The sequence below is a fragment of the Syngnathus acus genome, chromosome 12 (genome assembly GCF_901709675.1).
Source record: "Syngnathus acus chromosome 12, fSynAcu1.2, whole genome shotgun sequence".
NCBI lineage: Eukaryota > Metazoa > Chordata > Actinopteri > Syngnathiformes > Syngnathidae > Syngnathus > Syngnathus acus.
Window position 1 is genome coordinate 5831815 of NC_051097.1, and position 15086 is coordinate 5846900.

Consider the following 15086-nt stretch of genomic DNA (forward strand, 5'->3'; position numbering starts at 1 on the left):
CATCAGCACATATAGTCCTACACGCCAACTCACCCAGTCTGACTCCACTTTTGTCCATTTTATTCAGTTTTAAGATCCAGTGTAAAATGACAGGTTAACAACAGCCTCCCCCTGCCAGATGTTTCACCCCATCTGCAGTTGAGTAAATAAATGCTACCTACCAGATTGTCCATGTCTGTTCTGGAGAGCATGTAGGTCCTCATGTTGGCGTTTTGGTGGAGCAACGTGTAGAGCAGCAACGTGGCCTGGTCAGAGCACTGCTGCTCGCACAGCGCCGTGTACAGGCTGTTGAAATTGATCTGGAAGGTGTGCGTTTGCTCCACCGGAACGGATGACGTGTCTACACGAGCCGCAGACAGAAATGAGAAAATTGTAACACCACCTTCTGGTACTGGTTGCATGAATGCCCTTAATTACTTCAAGTCCAACACTGTATTTAAAAGTTGGTTAAAAACCTAAAACATATAAAAAGTGTTCCTGCATTTTACTTTGGAAATCGCCCCCATCACCTTGTGTGTTCCTGAAGCAGGTAATAGCCTGCCGGTAAGGGTTGGGCCAGTCGGGGCCATCAGTCAGGTTGGCCAGAACCAGCAATAACAGAAGGCTCTGGTTGGACAATGGTAAGGGGTTGTGCTCCAGATCCACCCCAACTTTGCTGACAGCTCCGCCCAAAGTGAAGACGCTCCATAAACCACCTGAACACATTCAAATGGAGCGTTACAAATACTGGACAGTGAGTGGAACCTCTCTCAAAAATATGGACTCAAATAGCAGAATATCCAAAACGTTGGTCAAGGCTGAAATTTATTCATCATGCGACTAGAAATGGTGGCAAAAACAAGAAACCTTGGTTTTAATGATGTAAGGCAGACCTACCAAATTGAGACAACAGTACATACAGTTCAAACACACAATAGTCATAAAGCTCCTAGCTCTGGAATAAAGTTGCAAAACGTGGCACTCGTAGTAGGGACGCTTTATTTGGTAAGCCTTGCTGGCCCAACAGGCTGTAAATTGTGGCGCTGTTGCGCAATAAATCAAAGGTGCGGCTAATATTCTGTCATATCGCTCTAATCTATAGATTACAAGTGCCAAGCTTGCTGCATAATACAGTCAGGCTGATTTACGCTTGATGAGAGAATGAATGCAAAGGGAAATGAGCCGCCAGACTTGATGCAATCAAGAGCAGAACGGGCACAATGGAATCGCCGCTGACCCTTTGCGCCGCCCGCGATGTCAAACAACATACGGCGCCAGAGAACAAAAACTACTGAAGCAACTGGAGACTTTTTTTTTTTTGTACTGGTTGTGGGGGATGTGTTGAGTTTCTCGAGTGAAGTGCGGGTGCGCTCAGGCGTCATGAGAAGCATGAGCATCGAGGCACACGGATGACCGCCCTCTGGCTCCTGGACGTCTAGCCACAGGGTAGCTGTGATGATGCAAGCGTAAAGCCAGTCGGGTTGGGGTTCCGATAGCCAGCCTGATAGTTGGAGCCAAGTAGACATGTTGCCATCTAGTGGTGAAGGTTAAAAGGGCAGGGTCTTTTTTTTTTTTTTTAGCTGACTGTGTAAACTGCCTGTTAACGTCAGTGTTCTGTATATATAAAACAACACTGACGTGGAATGTTGGGTGACATGAAGCAGACTACCTTTTACTAGGTGGTATCAGAGCCGTAACAGAAGCGAGATCAGGCCCGTGTGTCACGGTATGCTTCAGTGCCAATATCACACTTGGGTGTAAAAAGCAGTTAAATGCAGATTTTTTTGTTTATAGCTGCAGTGTTGAAATTTTGCGGGATCTGCCTGTCACATTTCTTGTTTTAAAAGGGACATGGAATGGAAAAGCCACATTTGGCGTTGGCAAGCCAAGTTCATTTGCAGTCTGGACACAGAGGGGTGAACGTCTGTGTTGGATCGGGTCGCCAGATATCGGCAAGAAAAGGCCTTAGCTCCACCCACCCCTCGTTGTCATGGAAACAAAAGTGTTCTCTGCATGAACGCAAGAGAAAAAGGCCATCTGGGCCCGATTTGGCAATTATTGCATTCCATATTGGTCAAAATTGCAAGTAATCATGTAATAATTCTTTCCGACAAATTTCCAACTGGATTTTGCTCTTGGACAAATTGACATGCATAATAGTGAAATTCATTTTCTCTTGCTATATTTTTACAACTATGGGCCAAAAATTGAAGTGGTCGGTGAATGTGCGTGTGTAAGTTCGGTGAGGAAGTTAGATGACTTCACCACAGGGCAAAAAAATGTTCACATTCACACAGCTGTGCATACACAGCGACTTTCTGAGAGAAAACAAAATCTCAAGAGAGACGGCGCCAACCTGTGACGCAGCCTTGTTCAAGGAATCACTGGCACCAGAGCGACTGGCCCGACTGTGTCACCCAAGCCAGTCAGGCTGCCGCATTTCCTGCACTCACACACACATTCACTGAGCTTTATTCTACCTTAGCGGTGGCTATTTGTTTTTATCCCTAAATAACCGCTGTGACTGCTTCGCCTGTGGCCAGTCGCCCAGTCCGGGGGTCTAAAGGAGGAAAGGGAAGTGAAAAGCAAGGAATGGAAAAGGTCACACACGGACACAGAGCCCCGGCATACCGAAACAAGAACCTGGTTTAAAGCACTTCCAAATTCCTACCTAGGGAATTGTTCCAACGGAGAACCTCACATGCGGTCAGCTTAGACTCAGCGCTTAGGTTCGGCTTGTTCTCGCTTGCTTAAAACCCAGAAATGTATTTCATTGAATATGTATGTAATTATTTCTTTTGTTTTTCCACTTTAATGTTTATCAGATGTATTCTCTGGTTGAGCCACTCACAGCAGCAACGACTGAAAACAAGCATTTCCTATAACTGGCAATGAATCTTCAGTAGTTTGACCCCAGAATTACAGTAATTGATCAACTCTGGGGGATTTTCAAACTCAAGTGGCCTTCTAAAGGTCATGCCACAGCATTTCAATAGAGTCAAGTCACATGCCGACGAAACTCGTCAGTCTGATCAACCAGATCATTTCATTCCCAGGGCACTGACCCGGTCACAACTGGACTGTTCTGGTTGTCTTAAAACAGTGGTCCGCATCCTTTTTCCCCCGCCAGGGACCTCTTCATGGTAGCATCGATTTCTTTGTTACAATCGGAGTTCTTGTAATGAATGCTCAGCAGTTTTGTACCATCTTAGACTGGTGGAACTCTTTTCTTTGTGCAGCTATTGTATTGGATCTGATTAGAGATTAGAGTGCAACAGTAAAGATGAAAGAAGACAGACCAGAGGCTCAGGATGTTTCTGGTGCTGGTCAAACAAGATGCCAACACTGTGTTCTGATAATCTCACACATATGAGAAGATAGTGTGTTCAAAGACACACATTTTCCCATGATGCATACAAAGCAGCAGAGAAAAGAAAAATACTTTTTGGAAAAGCTCCTACAGCGGCACATAAAACCAGGACCTAAATGTGTAAGTAAAAAAAAAAGAATCCCCTTTAGGAGTTTTTGCTTTAAAAGCGTTCCGCTGTTGCAGTTGCAAACATCATTTTCCACATGGAAATGGAATGTGCACGCTTCACGAGACGGGAGACATAAAACAAGCGCTGTCTCCTCGCGGCGGCTGTATGAGTCGCCCTGTGTCTTTGTTGATGTGCGTGTGTGTACAAGGGAGGCGGCTGCAGACAGACGGGCTCTGGGGGATTACGGAAGAGGACAGGGCACCATAACTCATCCTCATGGCCATTGACACACACACACACACACATAGACAACACAAGCCAGCGAATGCCGATGCCTCGGCGGACGTAATCTGTCGCGCAAAGAATGCTTATCTGCAGATGGAACCCGTGGGCGCACGTGACAGACACGTATGTGGCATGCAACAATGCTGGCCAATAAATGATGTTCTAATTCAAATGATGACTAAATCTCAGTGAAGGTGTGCAATTTGGTGAAAGCAGATGTTGGTGGGGTTTTTTTTTGTGGGTGTGTTCTTACTTGCCACACCAGATGCCAGGCCGTAAAGCAGGCCACCCTCCGCTTTGGGCTCAAAGATGTGCGTCGCCGGGGGCGGACATTTTTCCTGCCTGATGAAGTTATAGAGCAGCGTCTTCACCAAGCGACTCGTCAGTGACAAACTGGAGGGAAAGGAAAAGTACACACTCTTTGCTTAACAATCTTTTAAATATTTACAACAGTCCATTGATATTTATGCACGACATCGGGTGCTTGGGGCGACTTTTGCTTGTATAACTTGGGTGCGTGAGTTTTTAGGACAGAAAAGAAGCAGGAATTTGGGTCGGAAACTAATGGAATGAATGTCATCACTCAAAATTCAGACTTGGCGCTCGTCCCCCAGACGGCGAGGGAAGGGTCATGGCGGAGACGGCGGGGCGATGGCCGCTTGGACGTTTCCCTGTTTTGAAGACCGTAGCGGAATAACACATAGACATTGTTTGTGATGAAATTGTCTGGCAGCGCAAAGGTGCAGACAGAGGCCCACGACAGATTGAACGAGATCCAAAATGCTTGGTGTCATTGACAGAATGTTGAAGGCCAACTCCGGGAACCAAAGCGAGAACTTTTGCACAACTTAAAGGAGACACTTTGCAATTCTTGCTTGAGGGAAGGTGTGATGCAGTACAAATGTCCAAATAACGGCTGCGGCTGCTAATTTCTTTTGCTCCATTTTGTTTTCCATCAGTGTCGACAAAGCACTCCAGAAACTACGTGTGTGAGCTCACCATCGTCCCTGCATGACATGTCGGTAGATCAAACCATCTCTGAGGATGTCCTTGCAGAACAGCTGGTAGGAGAAGAACACCAGTAGGGTGGTGACAGCTTCAAAAAGGATGCTGTAGGTGATATCACTGCACAGACAACACAAGAACACGATGGCGTGAACATCAGATATTGTCAACGGACCAGTCTTAAAGTTGGAATAAAAGGAAGTGAAAATCCCACAAATAAATCAGATGCAAACGGGGATTATTCATTTGGATTTTCTTGGGAACAACTGGGACTCTCCAGTCATGTCAAAAGGCATCAACGGAAAAACTGTGCAAACACAATGACGACTGGTGACATTTCTTGTACAAATTAATCCCCAATAATAAGAAAAAGAAAACAAGTTTTCTTCCAAGGCGACGATCAAAGCGAGAGAAGTGTGTAACCACGAAGGAATGACTCCATCTGCACCACGAGCACGTACTAAGGAGGAAACGGGCCGAAAGCCACAAAGCGGTGGAGAGGGTGGGGCGGGGTGGGGAGGGGAGGGGAGGGCCGCAATGGAACAGGGTGAGTTTGGAGGCCGGGAACAATGAATAATAGGCTGGAATGTCAATGCGTTTATGTAAGCGCAGAGGATTGAATTATGGCTGTGGACAGAAAGGGGGAAAGGATGTCTTACATTATGACAAATCCTCTCATCGCAAACACACCTCTTAAGCAATTACCGGTATTTCTCCCATCAATCAATCAGGAGTTGGACCTCCATCTAACCAAGACATTTGGGACAACTGTGTGCTTCCGAAGCAGAACGGTGATATAATGGGCACTGCATCTGCCTCACAGTCAAGAGATTCCCGGTTCGAATCTTGGCTGCGTAAGTGACATGCTCCACGAGGGTCGCAAATGTTTCATCTGTTTTAAACTCGGTTCTGCAAATGTCAGACAAGTGATATTATTAAATAGCTGCGTGGGAACAGTAGGGGCATTGTGAGTGTCCCGGTCACCATAACTGTCGGGTTTTTTTTCCTCCAACAGTCTGAGCACATCTTGACCTTTTTAAAATGTGTGTTACATTCATGACACACATTTACAGTCACACACACAAACTAGAAGTACTTACAGCAGTGGTACTTCAACGATCAGGTGCACTAGGTTGGATAAGAGCTCCTCGAGGAGGTCCTCGTGGCTCGCTCCTAGAAGAGACGAGGAGAGGTGTTAAAAGCGCTTTTTTTTATGCTGCCTGTAAAAGCTGACATTTTCCACCTTTGATCTGCATTGTATAGAATCAAGCCCACAGACACAGAATGGTTGACCTGACTATTTTCCAGCTTTTAAGGTAGCATCAGAGAGGTCGCCTCAAGTTTAAGAGATGGGACAAAGTATTTTTCTTTTACTTTTACTTACCTTTTTGTGTTAACCTTAAGCGGAAAGGGATTTTTATTCTTACCATAGAATGGAATTGAATAAGTCAAAATATTATTCGTTCACATCACTAACAGAGTACTTCATGAGAAACAAAGCACTTTCCCAGCTTTCCTGAATGCAGAATAAGTCACTTATTATGTCAGATTGTTTCCTCGCTTTCCATGCCCCCTTGACAACAACTTCCTGTCCTAAACCACATCCGTGTGCATGGGTATGCATGGGAGAGCGAGTTGCCAGACATCGCTCACCTCCACAGGAGCCTGGTGCCCTCTCCTGGTAGCTAAACTGCAAGTGCAGGTCCTGCTCGCTCATCTCCCGGATGAACACCTTGAGCAGGCAGCGGATCATGAAGAGAGCGTTGTGGGCCTGCCAGATGAACAGTTGACTGCAGAGGAAGAAATAAAATCACATTAAAATACATTTGGGATCTTGATAAGGATGGTAAAATGTTGTGCAAAATATGGTTATTCTTTATTAAACACAAGTTTGTACATTTTCTGGTTCATTCCACTTTATTCTAATAGATTCCTGTTTGTACCTATGAAATAATTTCTAACTTTGAACATTTGTGGGATTTTGTAACCTTATTTATAACGCACACAAAAATTGCGCAACATGACAAAACCAAAGTCCAGTGAGCATAAAATAATGAACTCTTTTCATTCACTTTTTGCGATCAATCATGTATTTGCATTTGCATCATCACGTATTTAATCCCCAAAAAAATCTCCATTTTGTGGACTGAAACACAACATAAATCTGGTAATACTTTCATCCAAATCAAATAATTCTAACTGACATCGAGTAGATGACGCAGAGCTTGCTCATCCTGCTTTTGATTAACTCTGTCATCTTAGACACGTTAACAAGAAACAGTGATGACGAACATAAAAGCTTCCCACACTCACTCTTGACATTCTGTGGAGATTTTCAGCTCTTTTGTCCGTCCCAGGAAGAGTTTAACCAGTGCGCCAAAATTTCCTGTTCTGGGATTGTTTTCAACTGAAAACAGAGGGGAAAAAAAACATTACACAGGGCTCAGCACATAATACAATTTTCCATGTGCCTGATGCAATATTGATCAATTTATTAAGAAGGATGCCATACTGAGGAGCTTGGCCAGCGGTAACACAGCCTCTTCCAGCAACTTGGAGTCTCCACTGTTTGAAACAGAAAAACAATACACAATTATCATACTACATTTTTTGCTTATCTATATTGATAGAAAGGCCTCCATTTTTTTTCCTTCGTCAATCTGCCATGACACATATCGCAATTGTGCCATTTGAAAGTACAAAAATTAATAAAAACTTAAAAAAGTTAAAGGAACTAAACACAAACTAGTCTGTTTCTTAATGCACAACCAGGTTGTATAAACCTAAGTAATCATTACTCAAGTGATGGGCGGTTTAGCAAATATCCTGGAGTACTATGGAGGATCCAGGATGGGGCTTAACGACTTGAGACAATAGACCAGACTTTGGTGTCCGGTACCTGCTGGTGGGACTGATGACAGTAAAGGAGATGAGCTGGTTCCAGAAGGGGTCATTCCCCGATATGGACTCGGTGCCCACGAGAGCCTTGAGGCTGGGGTTGTTGGGCAGGTCACTGAGCTGGCTGGTGTTGGCTCCCATCTCCAGACTCAGTGCTGCCTCACTGCTTCTTCGTCGGGCATATGGCAACACCTTTGGAGACAAAAGGGCTCGGAACGTGACAAAGGCCACTCATATGTTTCAAATATTCCACACATTAAAACTCAAATAGGCACTCATGCAGTATTTTCTTTTGCATCAATGCACAAGAGAACAAGGATGCAAAAACATGAAAATGTATGAGGTGAAAAATGTGCAGGTAGCTTTAGCTGACTTTAGGCAGGAGGACTAGTTGTAGTACCGTAATTTTCGGACTATAAGTCGCACCGGAGTATAAGTCGCACCAGCCATAAAATGCCCAAAAAAGTGAAAAAAAACATATATATGTATATAAGTCGCTCCTGAGTATAAGTCGCCCCCCCACCCAAACTATGAAAAAAACCGCGACTTATAGTCCGAAAATTACGGTAAATTGTATTTCACACGCAGACAAAAAACATTTACATTCGTTCAGGGTTTTTCAGTTAACCTCAGGTGACTTGGACTCGGATTACACCGTACAGCGGTCATCAGATAGTTAGTTGCAGGGCGCAGACATACAAACAAGCGTTCGCACTCACTTATGGACAATTCAGAGTACTTCAACCAACGTGTGTGGATGTATTGTAAGAGGAAATCCACGCACATGGGGACGTGGAAACTTCAAACAAGGTGGCCGAGTTTCGAACCGCTAAACTGAACAGAGTGGCAGACGTGCTAACCACTAGGTCACCGCACTTGCCGTTATAAATAAACACATGCATGCATATGTACATAAAAATGGATGGATGTATAGTTACAACAATAGGATCCCTTAATATCCGTGTAGAGTTGAGTCTCTTCTTAGCATGACGTCGGTTTGTCTAATACAGGAAGTGCAATAAAGCTAATTGACGCGATACTGTCGTTGTGACTGGGACATGGCAAGTATACTCTAAATACGATTGAATAACTAGCAAATTTGAGTTGTTACTGTGACAGCTAACGCTAGCCGCTAGTCGCCATCAGCTGACCACTTAGCTTACCTGTCACAAACGCTTCTCGTCGCTCCCGTGGCTCTCTTCGCTCGTGGGACAGCGAAATAAACCCGCCCACTGTTACGCCAGTTAAAACTAGAGTGTATTATCCAGGTGTAGGGTGAAAACGTACACGCTTCTAATGCTGAGGAATTACAATGAAGGCGGTAAGTTTTACTCTACATACACACTCACACACTCCATCGCCTCCATGTTTTCCACGTTGCGGACCCCTTGCGTGATGACGTCAGGAACGCAAGCTCACTTGCGTCGTGACGTCAAATACCGACGTCGAGCTAGTGACTTAACTCAGAATGGTAAACTCTCTGAATTCTGTTTTGACATTGACATGACATTACTTAACTAAAATGCCTGATTTAATATAATTTTGCTTAAAAAAGATACGTTGGGGTTCTGTCTTGAATTATTTAAATTACTTGTTTTTCTTCATTCCCGCCACAATTAAATCTAAACAGTTTGTTTTTTTAAAGTAGTCCAAAATACTGTTTATTTTGGACAGGTTGCTGTTGTCATTTCATGTATAGTTTCAGATAAACACATTGAACCGTCTTTTAATATACATAATTTATTTCTTTATTAAATTTTACATCACATTTGAAGTGGATAAAAAATGGTAATTGCTGAAATATTTAACAATATGTTGACAAAACTGAATAATAAACTAAGTGTCATCTGTAAAATTAGGAATGCAACATCCAAAAATATTTACAATTAAGTTTTATGTGGTGACCACTAGTTAGAAGGATCAGTCAGTCTTCTTATCGCTCGCCACAGTGGATCCATTGGCAGTAACCTCGCCATTGTGTTCGGGCTTTAGAGAAAGAAAAAGGAATAAGTGGTTCTATTTTCCCCAACACATTTGATATCTTTATTCTTCATCTTACCTCCTTGGATGTCCCGTTGCACTTCTCATTTGAGCCAGACTCTTGCACTGCTTTTTTAGTCCAGAATGTATTGATGATGGGCGAGATGAAAGGATAGAGGATGGGCTCAAGGAACCTCTTGTAGACCCACAACAGAACAGGGATAACAATGCAGGGAATGCACACCATGGCTGGACCTAAGTTAGGAACCTACAATTACACACATCGTTATTCTTGGAGTGTTGTTATTGTGCCAATAAATTAGCAAAAAAATCAAATGTATTGACACACTTAAAACAGATTTCTTTATCAAATGCATAGATTTTACTTCAAATTATCCAACATACGCCACCATCAATTTACTTTACGTTTTGTTATTTTGCGACTATTACGTCATATGACTAGCTCCGTGGCTAACACTGAAATATTGCCAGGCATTTTGATGATAAAATTAAACTACACAACAAAATAGCGTAAATAACCACGTAATCGCATAACGAGGTTTACCTTTTGAAGATTAAAAGCACAAACAGGTTCACACAGACTGGTCAATTGGTCAAGCGAAGAGAACGTTCAGGAATCGGAAGTCCACACGCATGCGCATAATCTACTTCCGCTGCAGGCGGAAGTTGTCAAAGAAGAGGATAGAAGTAGTGGTATGATCGCTGGCGCGTTTCTTCAAAACTTTACCAAGAGGATGTCTGAATTATAAACTACGTGAGTGACCTTTATACTTTTCCAGTTTCGTGTTTACGAAGTTATCAAGAGCTAACATGCAAAAGGGGTACATGCACCACCAAGCTGCTGAACTTGTATTGTGTATCCCTGTTTGTAGTGCATGCCACAGAAAAATCACTGACGCCCGTAACAAATAGCATTATGTCACAATTCCACTTGTGTTACTCTTCTATCCGTTTTTCTTTCCAGTGCTACAATGACGCAGCCGCAGGGCGACGATGAGCAATACGTGTTGATGGCCAGCTTGGACAACGCTCGCAATCTGTCCAACATCGTTAAAGCCATCGCTTTCAAAGACCACGCCCTCTTCACCGCTACACGCAACGGCCTCAAAGTCACCGTAGAAGACTCCAAATGTCTTCAAGCTAATGCCTTCATACAGGTTTGTTTGCTTTTTCTAATTCTTTGTAGGGCTTGTTGAATTCTATGATTGTGAAGATGTGACAGTATTGTTGGTTTTATATTCCAGGCTGAAATCTTCCAGGAATTTACCATCAAGGAAGATGTGGTGGGATTGCAGATCAACCTCACAGTTCTCCTGGATTGTCTCAGTATTTTTGGAGGCAGCACAGTACCCGGTGGTGAGTTGGAAGCTGCAAATATGTCATATTACAACCCTCGATGAATAGTTTCAAACGTAGTTCTTATTTACTGCCTTTTTGTATTCGTATCAGGCGTGACAACCGCCCTGCGACTATGCTACAGAGGCTACGGTTACCCCCTGACCCTGTTCCTGGAGGAGGGAGGAGTGGTGACTGTTTGCAAGATCAACACGCAAGAACCCGAGGAGCCACTTGACTTTGAGTTCTGCAGCAGCAATGTCACAAATAAGGTAAAGGAACTTCTGATGTCACCACAAAAGGGTTGCACTGATGGAAAACTCTTGTGAGAACAATGGAAACATGGATTATTTTGGTGTATATTTCTTTCCAAAGGTGATCCTACTGTCGGAGAGTTTAAAGGAGGCTTTTTCGGAATTGGACATGACCAGTGAGGTGCTACAGATTACCATGTCTCCAAGCCAGCCTTACTTTCGGTAAGCACTCTTAATGAAGGTTTTTAAATAGGATTTTTATGATTTAACTTTTGATGTCTTCTCCTTACTCCAGGCTGTCAACATTTGGCAACAGTGGAAGCGCTCATTACGATTACCCCAAAGATTCTGACATGATGGAGCTGTTCAATTGCACCAGTGCACAAATCAACAGGTGTGATTTTTTTTTTTTTTTAAGTTTTGGGAAAATGAATGAAAATTATTTCATACTTTTTGACTTGCCAGACTTACATGTCTCCATAAATTTCATTTTTGTTCTATAATAGTTAGCACATTACCTCTGTGTTTTCAACAGTACAATTTATAGTGGTGTCATCAAAAAAAAAAAGATCAACACCCTTCGAGCAAAAGTCTTATAAGATTAGCCAGTGTCACGTCGGACATTTGTCCAGAAAATTCTGTTTGTGCTTAAAACTCCACCCAGATACAAAATGTCCCTACTGAAACCATCCACCAAGGCGCTGGCGTTGTCTAGCAAAGTGTCTGTGAGGACCGACAGCAGGGGAGTCTTGTCGCTGCAGTACCTGGTCCGCAACGACGACGGACAGATCTGCTTTGTGGATTACTACTGCTGTCCCGACGAGGAAGTGGGTGATGACTATTGATGGTTCCCCTAGAAATGTGGCAGGGCAGCTTCAAAAAAGGTTCAAAATAGTTGAACTTGCTGCTCATTTCAGCACTTTTATATTTTCTGCTTTTTTGTGGATATGTTTACATATACTTGGGGGTGTTATCGGCAGCAATTTTTTTATGGCCGTTTTCATTCGATTGTGACGAAAAGAACATTATTCACTCATCACATTAAGTGCAGGGTGACCAGTTTCGTTACAATGAGTTGGCCACTAAAGGGCACGAGCTACTACGTGTTATCTGGTATTGTCAAGAATATAGTACAGTATTGTGGTTTTCACACAATACAATAATTTTACATCACGTATTACTCTTATGTTTCCATGGATTTAACAGTTGGATATGATGGATATGTACATTTTTATTTGCATCAACTCATCGTGCTGTCTACTAATGTTTTGTACATTTGTAATGTAAAGCTCCTTGTTATGGCAAAAGCGCTGTATAAATAAAGATGTATTGTACTTTATGGACAGCCTGCAGCTCTATCCAAAATATTCATATGGAAATCTTATTGAGAAGAACAACAGTAAACCATGGGGAGACAAAGCTTTTTATAATTTAACCTCTGGTATAGTAGCCTAGCAACAACATAGCTATTGTACATACATCCAAGTCCTGGCTCCTCAGTAAAATATACCTTTAGAAAACCATAACTGAAGTAGAATGTCAGCTTCGAAGAGCAGAAATCATCCCAAAGGTTTGACAGTTTGTATAAAAAAAAATTATAATTTGAAGAAAGAGGACATTTCTGTTGACTTCAAACACTGTTCTAAATTTGACAAGTAGTAGTTGCATTCACACATGAAAAAATTATGGTGAAAATAAATGTATCTTCCTGGTCATTGATCAGTCCCTTAAGTTACCTGCGCGCCATCTGCATCCTGTTCCTTTTAAACAGTTTGCGCTTCTTCGTCTTATTCTTCGCTTTGGGCTCTGGCGGCTCTGTCTCAATGGTCACGGGTTTCTCTGGCACCGGCGTATCGAAGACACTCTCCGTCATATCGCTGATGATCTCCGGCTTGATCTCGGCTTTCTTCACCTTCTGCAACTCCTTCACCAACTGCTTCTCGCGCACGCGGGCCGCCGCCGCCTGATGAAGCTCTCGTCGGTGCTGCAGCATAGGATCACGTTAACTCTACATTCCTTATACAGCAAGGAGATCATTACTAGGAATTGTGGCAATCATGCTATTGCTGTTGTTTCTTTACAGTTGTAAAGTGAATATTACCATATTGGGCGACTTGAATAACGGGTTTTCATAGAGCGTGGGCCCCCCGAAGCTCCCCTGAAACATCTTTATGAGATTGAGGACGAAGCGAGGTCCGATTTCCACCAGCGCCGCATCCTCCTCGATGATCTGTAAATGACCAATAACAACCCAAAGTTACATTTGATAGGGGATGTGTGAGGTGTGCATGTGTGAGGGTGAATGACAGTGGAAACAATTTACCTGGTAGTTCCTGAACCAAATTCTGTTGTCTACAATGGTGAAGGTGATAACGTGGTCCACAAAAGGTTGACTCTTGGGGTGATAACGCGGTGTGGAAAAAGTCTGCAAAAAGACCTCTTAATGACAACTTGTTCTCCCATTTATTAGCGACAGCTCAATAAAAGATCATTTTAAAATACATTCCCACAAAGTTCAAGATAATTGTATTGAAGGCAGGTTAAATAGTTTCTCAAGAAAGGTTGCACCTACCTGAATGAATAGTTCCTTCAGCAAAGCATAGTGGGGCGCTTTGTCAAATGTCTGCAGGGGAATACAAAGACATGAGAACAAACCCTACTAGCTTTGGTCGCAATCTTGTTTCTGGTTTTACTCACAGGATCAAAAGACAAGAGCGGTCTGGATCCTTTCAGGCAGTTCCCTGTCATCTTAAGCTCAGCCAGTGTATGAACTGTAAGGAGTTTACATTGTTTGCATTACACTTTGTGTCATTGTACGAATTACACTCAAGTAGTAGATTGGCAGTCACTCACTATTCTCAACGAGGAATTTTGCAGAGGGTCCATGAGGGCTATTTGACACCCTGTGTGACAAGAAAATTGTTAAACCTAAGTAAGGTTTACACGCTAAGGAGTAAGGTGAGACCTCTTACCACATGTAGAGATCCAGTTTCTTCTTGGCTTCAAAAAAGAGGCACTTATTGCAGTTCTTCATCTCGCACACCTACAACCAGAAAAAATGTCTTAATCTAATCAATCAATAATTCCCTATTTATCTACTATAGCACTTCATAGGTATACATTTTATTAATCGTATGTAAAAACTCACCTCATTAATAACAAATAGCTTGTCCTTTCTGTCCATTTTGGTATCTGATGGGAATTAAAAAAGGTTTCGTGAATTATAGTTAGTTTGTTAAGATTTACGGATTTCCAGATGACACATTTTAAACCAACACGTGCATACTGAGCATACCGTTTCCGGTGCTTGTCTTTTAAAATAAAATTATTTTTAAAACAATAACATTCAAATCCTTTTTTTTTTTTTACTTTTGTTGAAACGCAGATGAACGCAACACTGACCTGCTCTCGAATGTGGCATGATGCTCCTCAGGTCTTGCATTAAATGTCTCGTTCTGAAGCTAACGCCTCTTGAGGAGAAGATGAGAACCCTTTCTTTGTTGGTCCATTTTCCCTGTACACAATTGATACAAACAATATACATGTCATCAAAACACAATTCCAAGTTTTCCTAAAGAGGACTAAAAGTTTTCAACTGGTTAGCTTCTTGCTAGCATGTCAACACCCTCCGCAAATTATAACAAGTTCGGCCACGTACTATAGAAACCGGCGGCGGAATGGTGTATTCATCTTTCTTCTCTTGTTGGGTGTCAGCGGATTCGCCTCCATCTGCGACAGATTCTACTTTCTTTGCCTTTTTTCCACCGGGTAACCGTCCTCCACGTTTTCGCTTGCGAGTCGACATTTTTCTTTCAGGGAAACTCTCGCGTGAGTCGACGAGAATTCGACC

At 42.8% G+C, this 15086-nt stretch overlaps 4 protein-coding genes across 8 annotated transcripts in view; 1 reads left to right on the forward strand and 3 right to left on the reverse strand.

The window, feature by feature from the left end:
* Nucleotides 1-9060, reverse strand: part of dym (dymeclin) — a 30357-nt gene extending 21297 nt beyond the window's left edge. Inside the window, exons 1-10 of one of the 2 annotated variants that reach the window (XM_037265259.1) lie at nucleotides 8810-9060; nucleotides 7648-7838; nucleotides 7261-7313; nucleotides 7062-7155; nucleotides 6402-6538; nucleotides 5849-5921; nucleotides 4743-4868; nucleotides 3997-4136; nucleotides 510-695; nucleotides 162-340 (exon numbers count right to left, since the gene is read on the reverse strand). In XM_037265259.1, the coding sequence (XP_037121154.1) occupies nucleotides 162-340; nucleotides 510-695; nucleotides 3997-4136; nucleotides 4743-4868; nucleotides 5849-5921; nucleotides 6402-6538; nucleotides 7062-7155; nucleotides 7261-7313; nucleotides 7648-7787 (1128 nt within the window). In that variant the 5' untranslated portion in view covers nucleotides 7788-7838; nucleotides 8810-9060. Of the gene's footprint in view, nucleotides 1-161; nucleotides 341-509; nucleotides 696-3996; nucleotides 4137-4742; nucleotides 4869-5848; nucleotides 5922-6401; nucleotides 6539-7061; nucleotides 7156-7260; nucleotides 7314-7647; nucleotides 7839-8807 lie in introns of both variants that reach the window. The other variant, XM_037265260.1, reaches the window with a different exon arrangement.
* Nucleotides 9061-9367: 307 nt separating this feature from the next.
* Nucleotides 9368-10313, reverse strand: LOC119131245 (UPF0729 protein C18orf32 homolog). 3 transcript variants are annotated; one of them, XM_037265516.1, is made up of 3 exons: nucleotides 10224-10313; nucleotides 9706-9894; nucleotides 9368-9632 (listed from the first exon to the last, which is right to left on the reverse strand). In XM_037265516.1, exons 2-3 carry the CDS (start codon nucleotides 9871-9873, stop codon nucleotides 9567-9569), a joined length of 234 nt encoding a protein of 77 aa, XP_037121411.1. In that variant the 5' UTR covers nucleotides 9874-9894; nucleotides 10224-10313; the 3' UTR covers nucleotides 9368-9566. The 3 variants fall into 3 exon arrangements, with proteins under 3 accessions (XP_037121411.1, XP_037121412.1, XP_037121410.1); XM_037265517.1 differs by having other exon boundaries at nucleotides 9706-9900; nucleotides 10224-10307; XM_037265515.1 differs by having other exon boundaries at nucleotides 10192-10293.
* On the forward strand, nucleotides 10306-12575 carry rad1 (RAD1 homolog (S. pombe)). Of its 2 annotated transcripts, none has more exons than XM_037265513.1 (7): nucleotides 10306-10401; nucleotides 10612-10804; nucleotides 10892-11003; nucleotides 11097-11254; nucleotides 11358-11458; nucleotides 11532-11630; nucleotides 11901-12575. In XM_037265513.1, exons 2-7 carry the CDS (start codon nucleotides 10619-10621, stop codon nucleotides 12079-12081), a joined length of 837 nt encoding a protein of 278 aa, XP_037121408.1. In that variant the 5' UTR covers nucleotides 10306-10401; nucleotides 10612-10618; the 3' UTR covers nucleotides 12082-12575. The 2 variants fall into 2 exon arrangements, with proteins under 2 accessions (XP_037121408.1, XP_037121409.1); XM_037265514.1 differs by having other exon boundaries at nucleotides 10317-10401; nucleotides 10599-10804.
* A 232-nt stretch (nucleotides 12576-12807) lies between these two features.
* bxdc2 (brix domain containing 2) lies at nucleotides 12808-15058 on the reverse strand. The gene is made up of 10 exons (XM_037265511.1): nucleotides 14895-15058; nucleotides 14639-14750; nucleotides 14385-14428; nucleotides 14209-14279; nucleotides 14090-14139; nucleotides 13934-14007; nucleotides 13809-13859; nucleotides 13560-13661; nucleotides 13338-13466; nucleotides 12808-13220 (listed from the first exon to the last, which is right to left on the reverse strand). Exons 1-10 carry the CDS (start codon nucleotides 15039-15041, stop codon nucleotides 12969-12971), a joined length of 1032 nt encoding a protein of 343 aa, XP_037121406.1. The 5' UTR covers nucleotides 15042-15058; the 3' UTR covers nucleotides 12808-12968.
* Nucleotides 15059-15086: the final 28 nt, after the last annotated feature.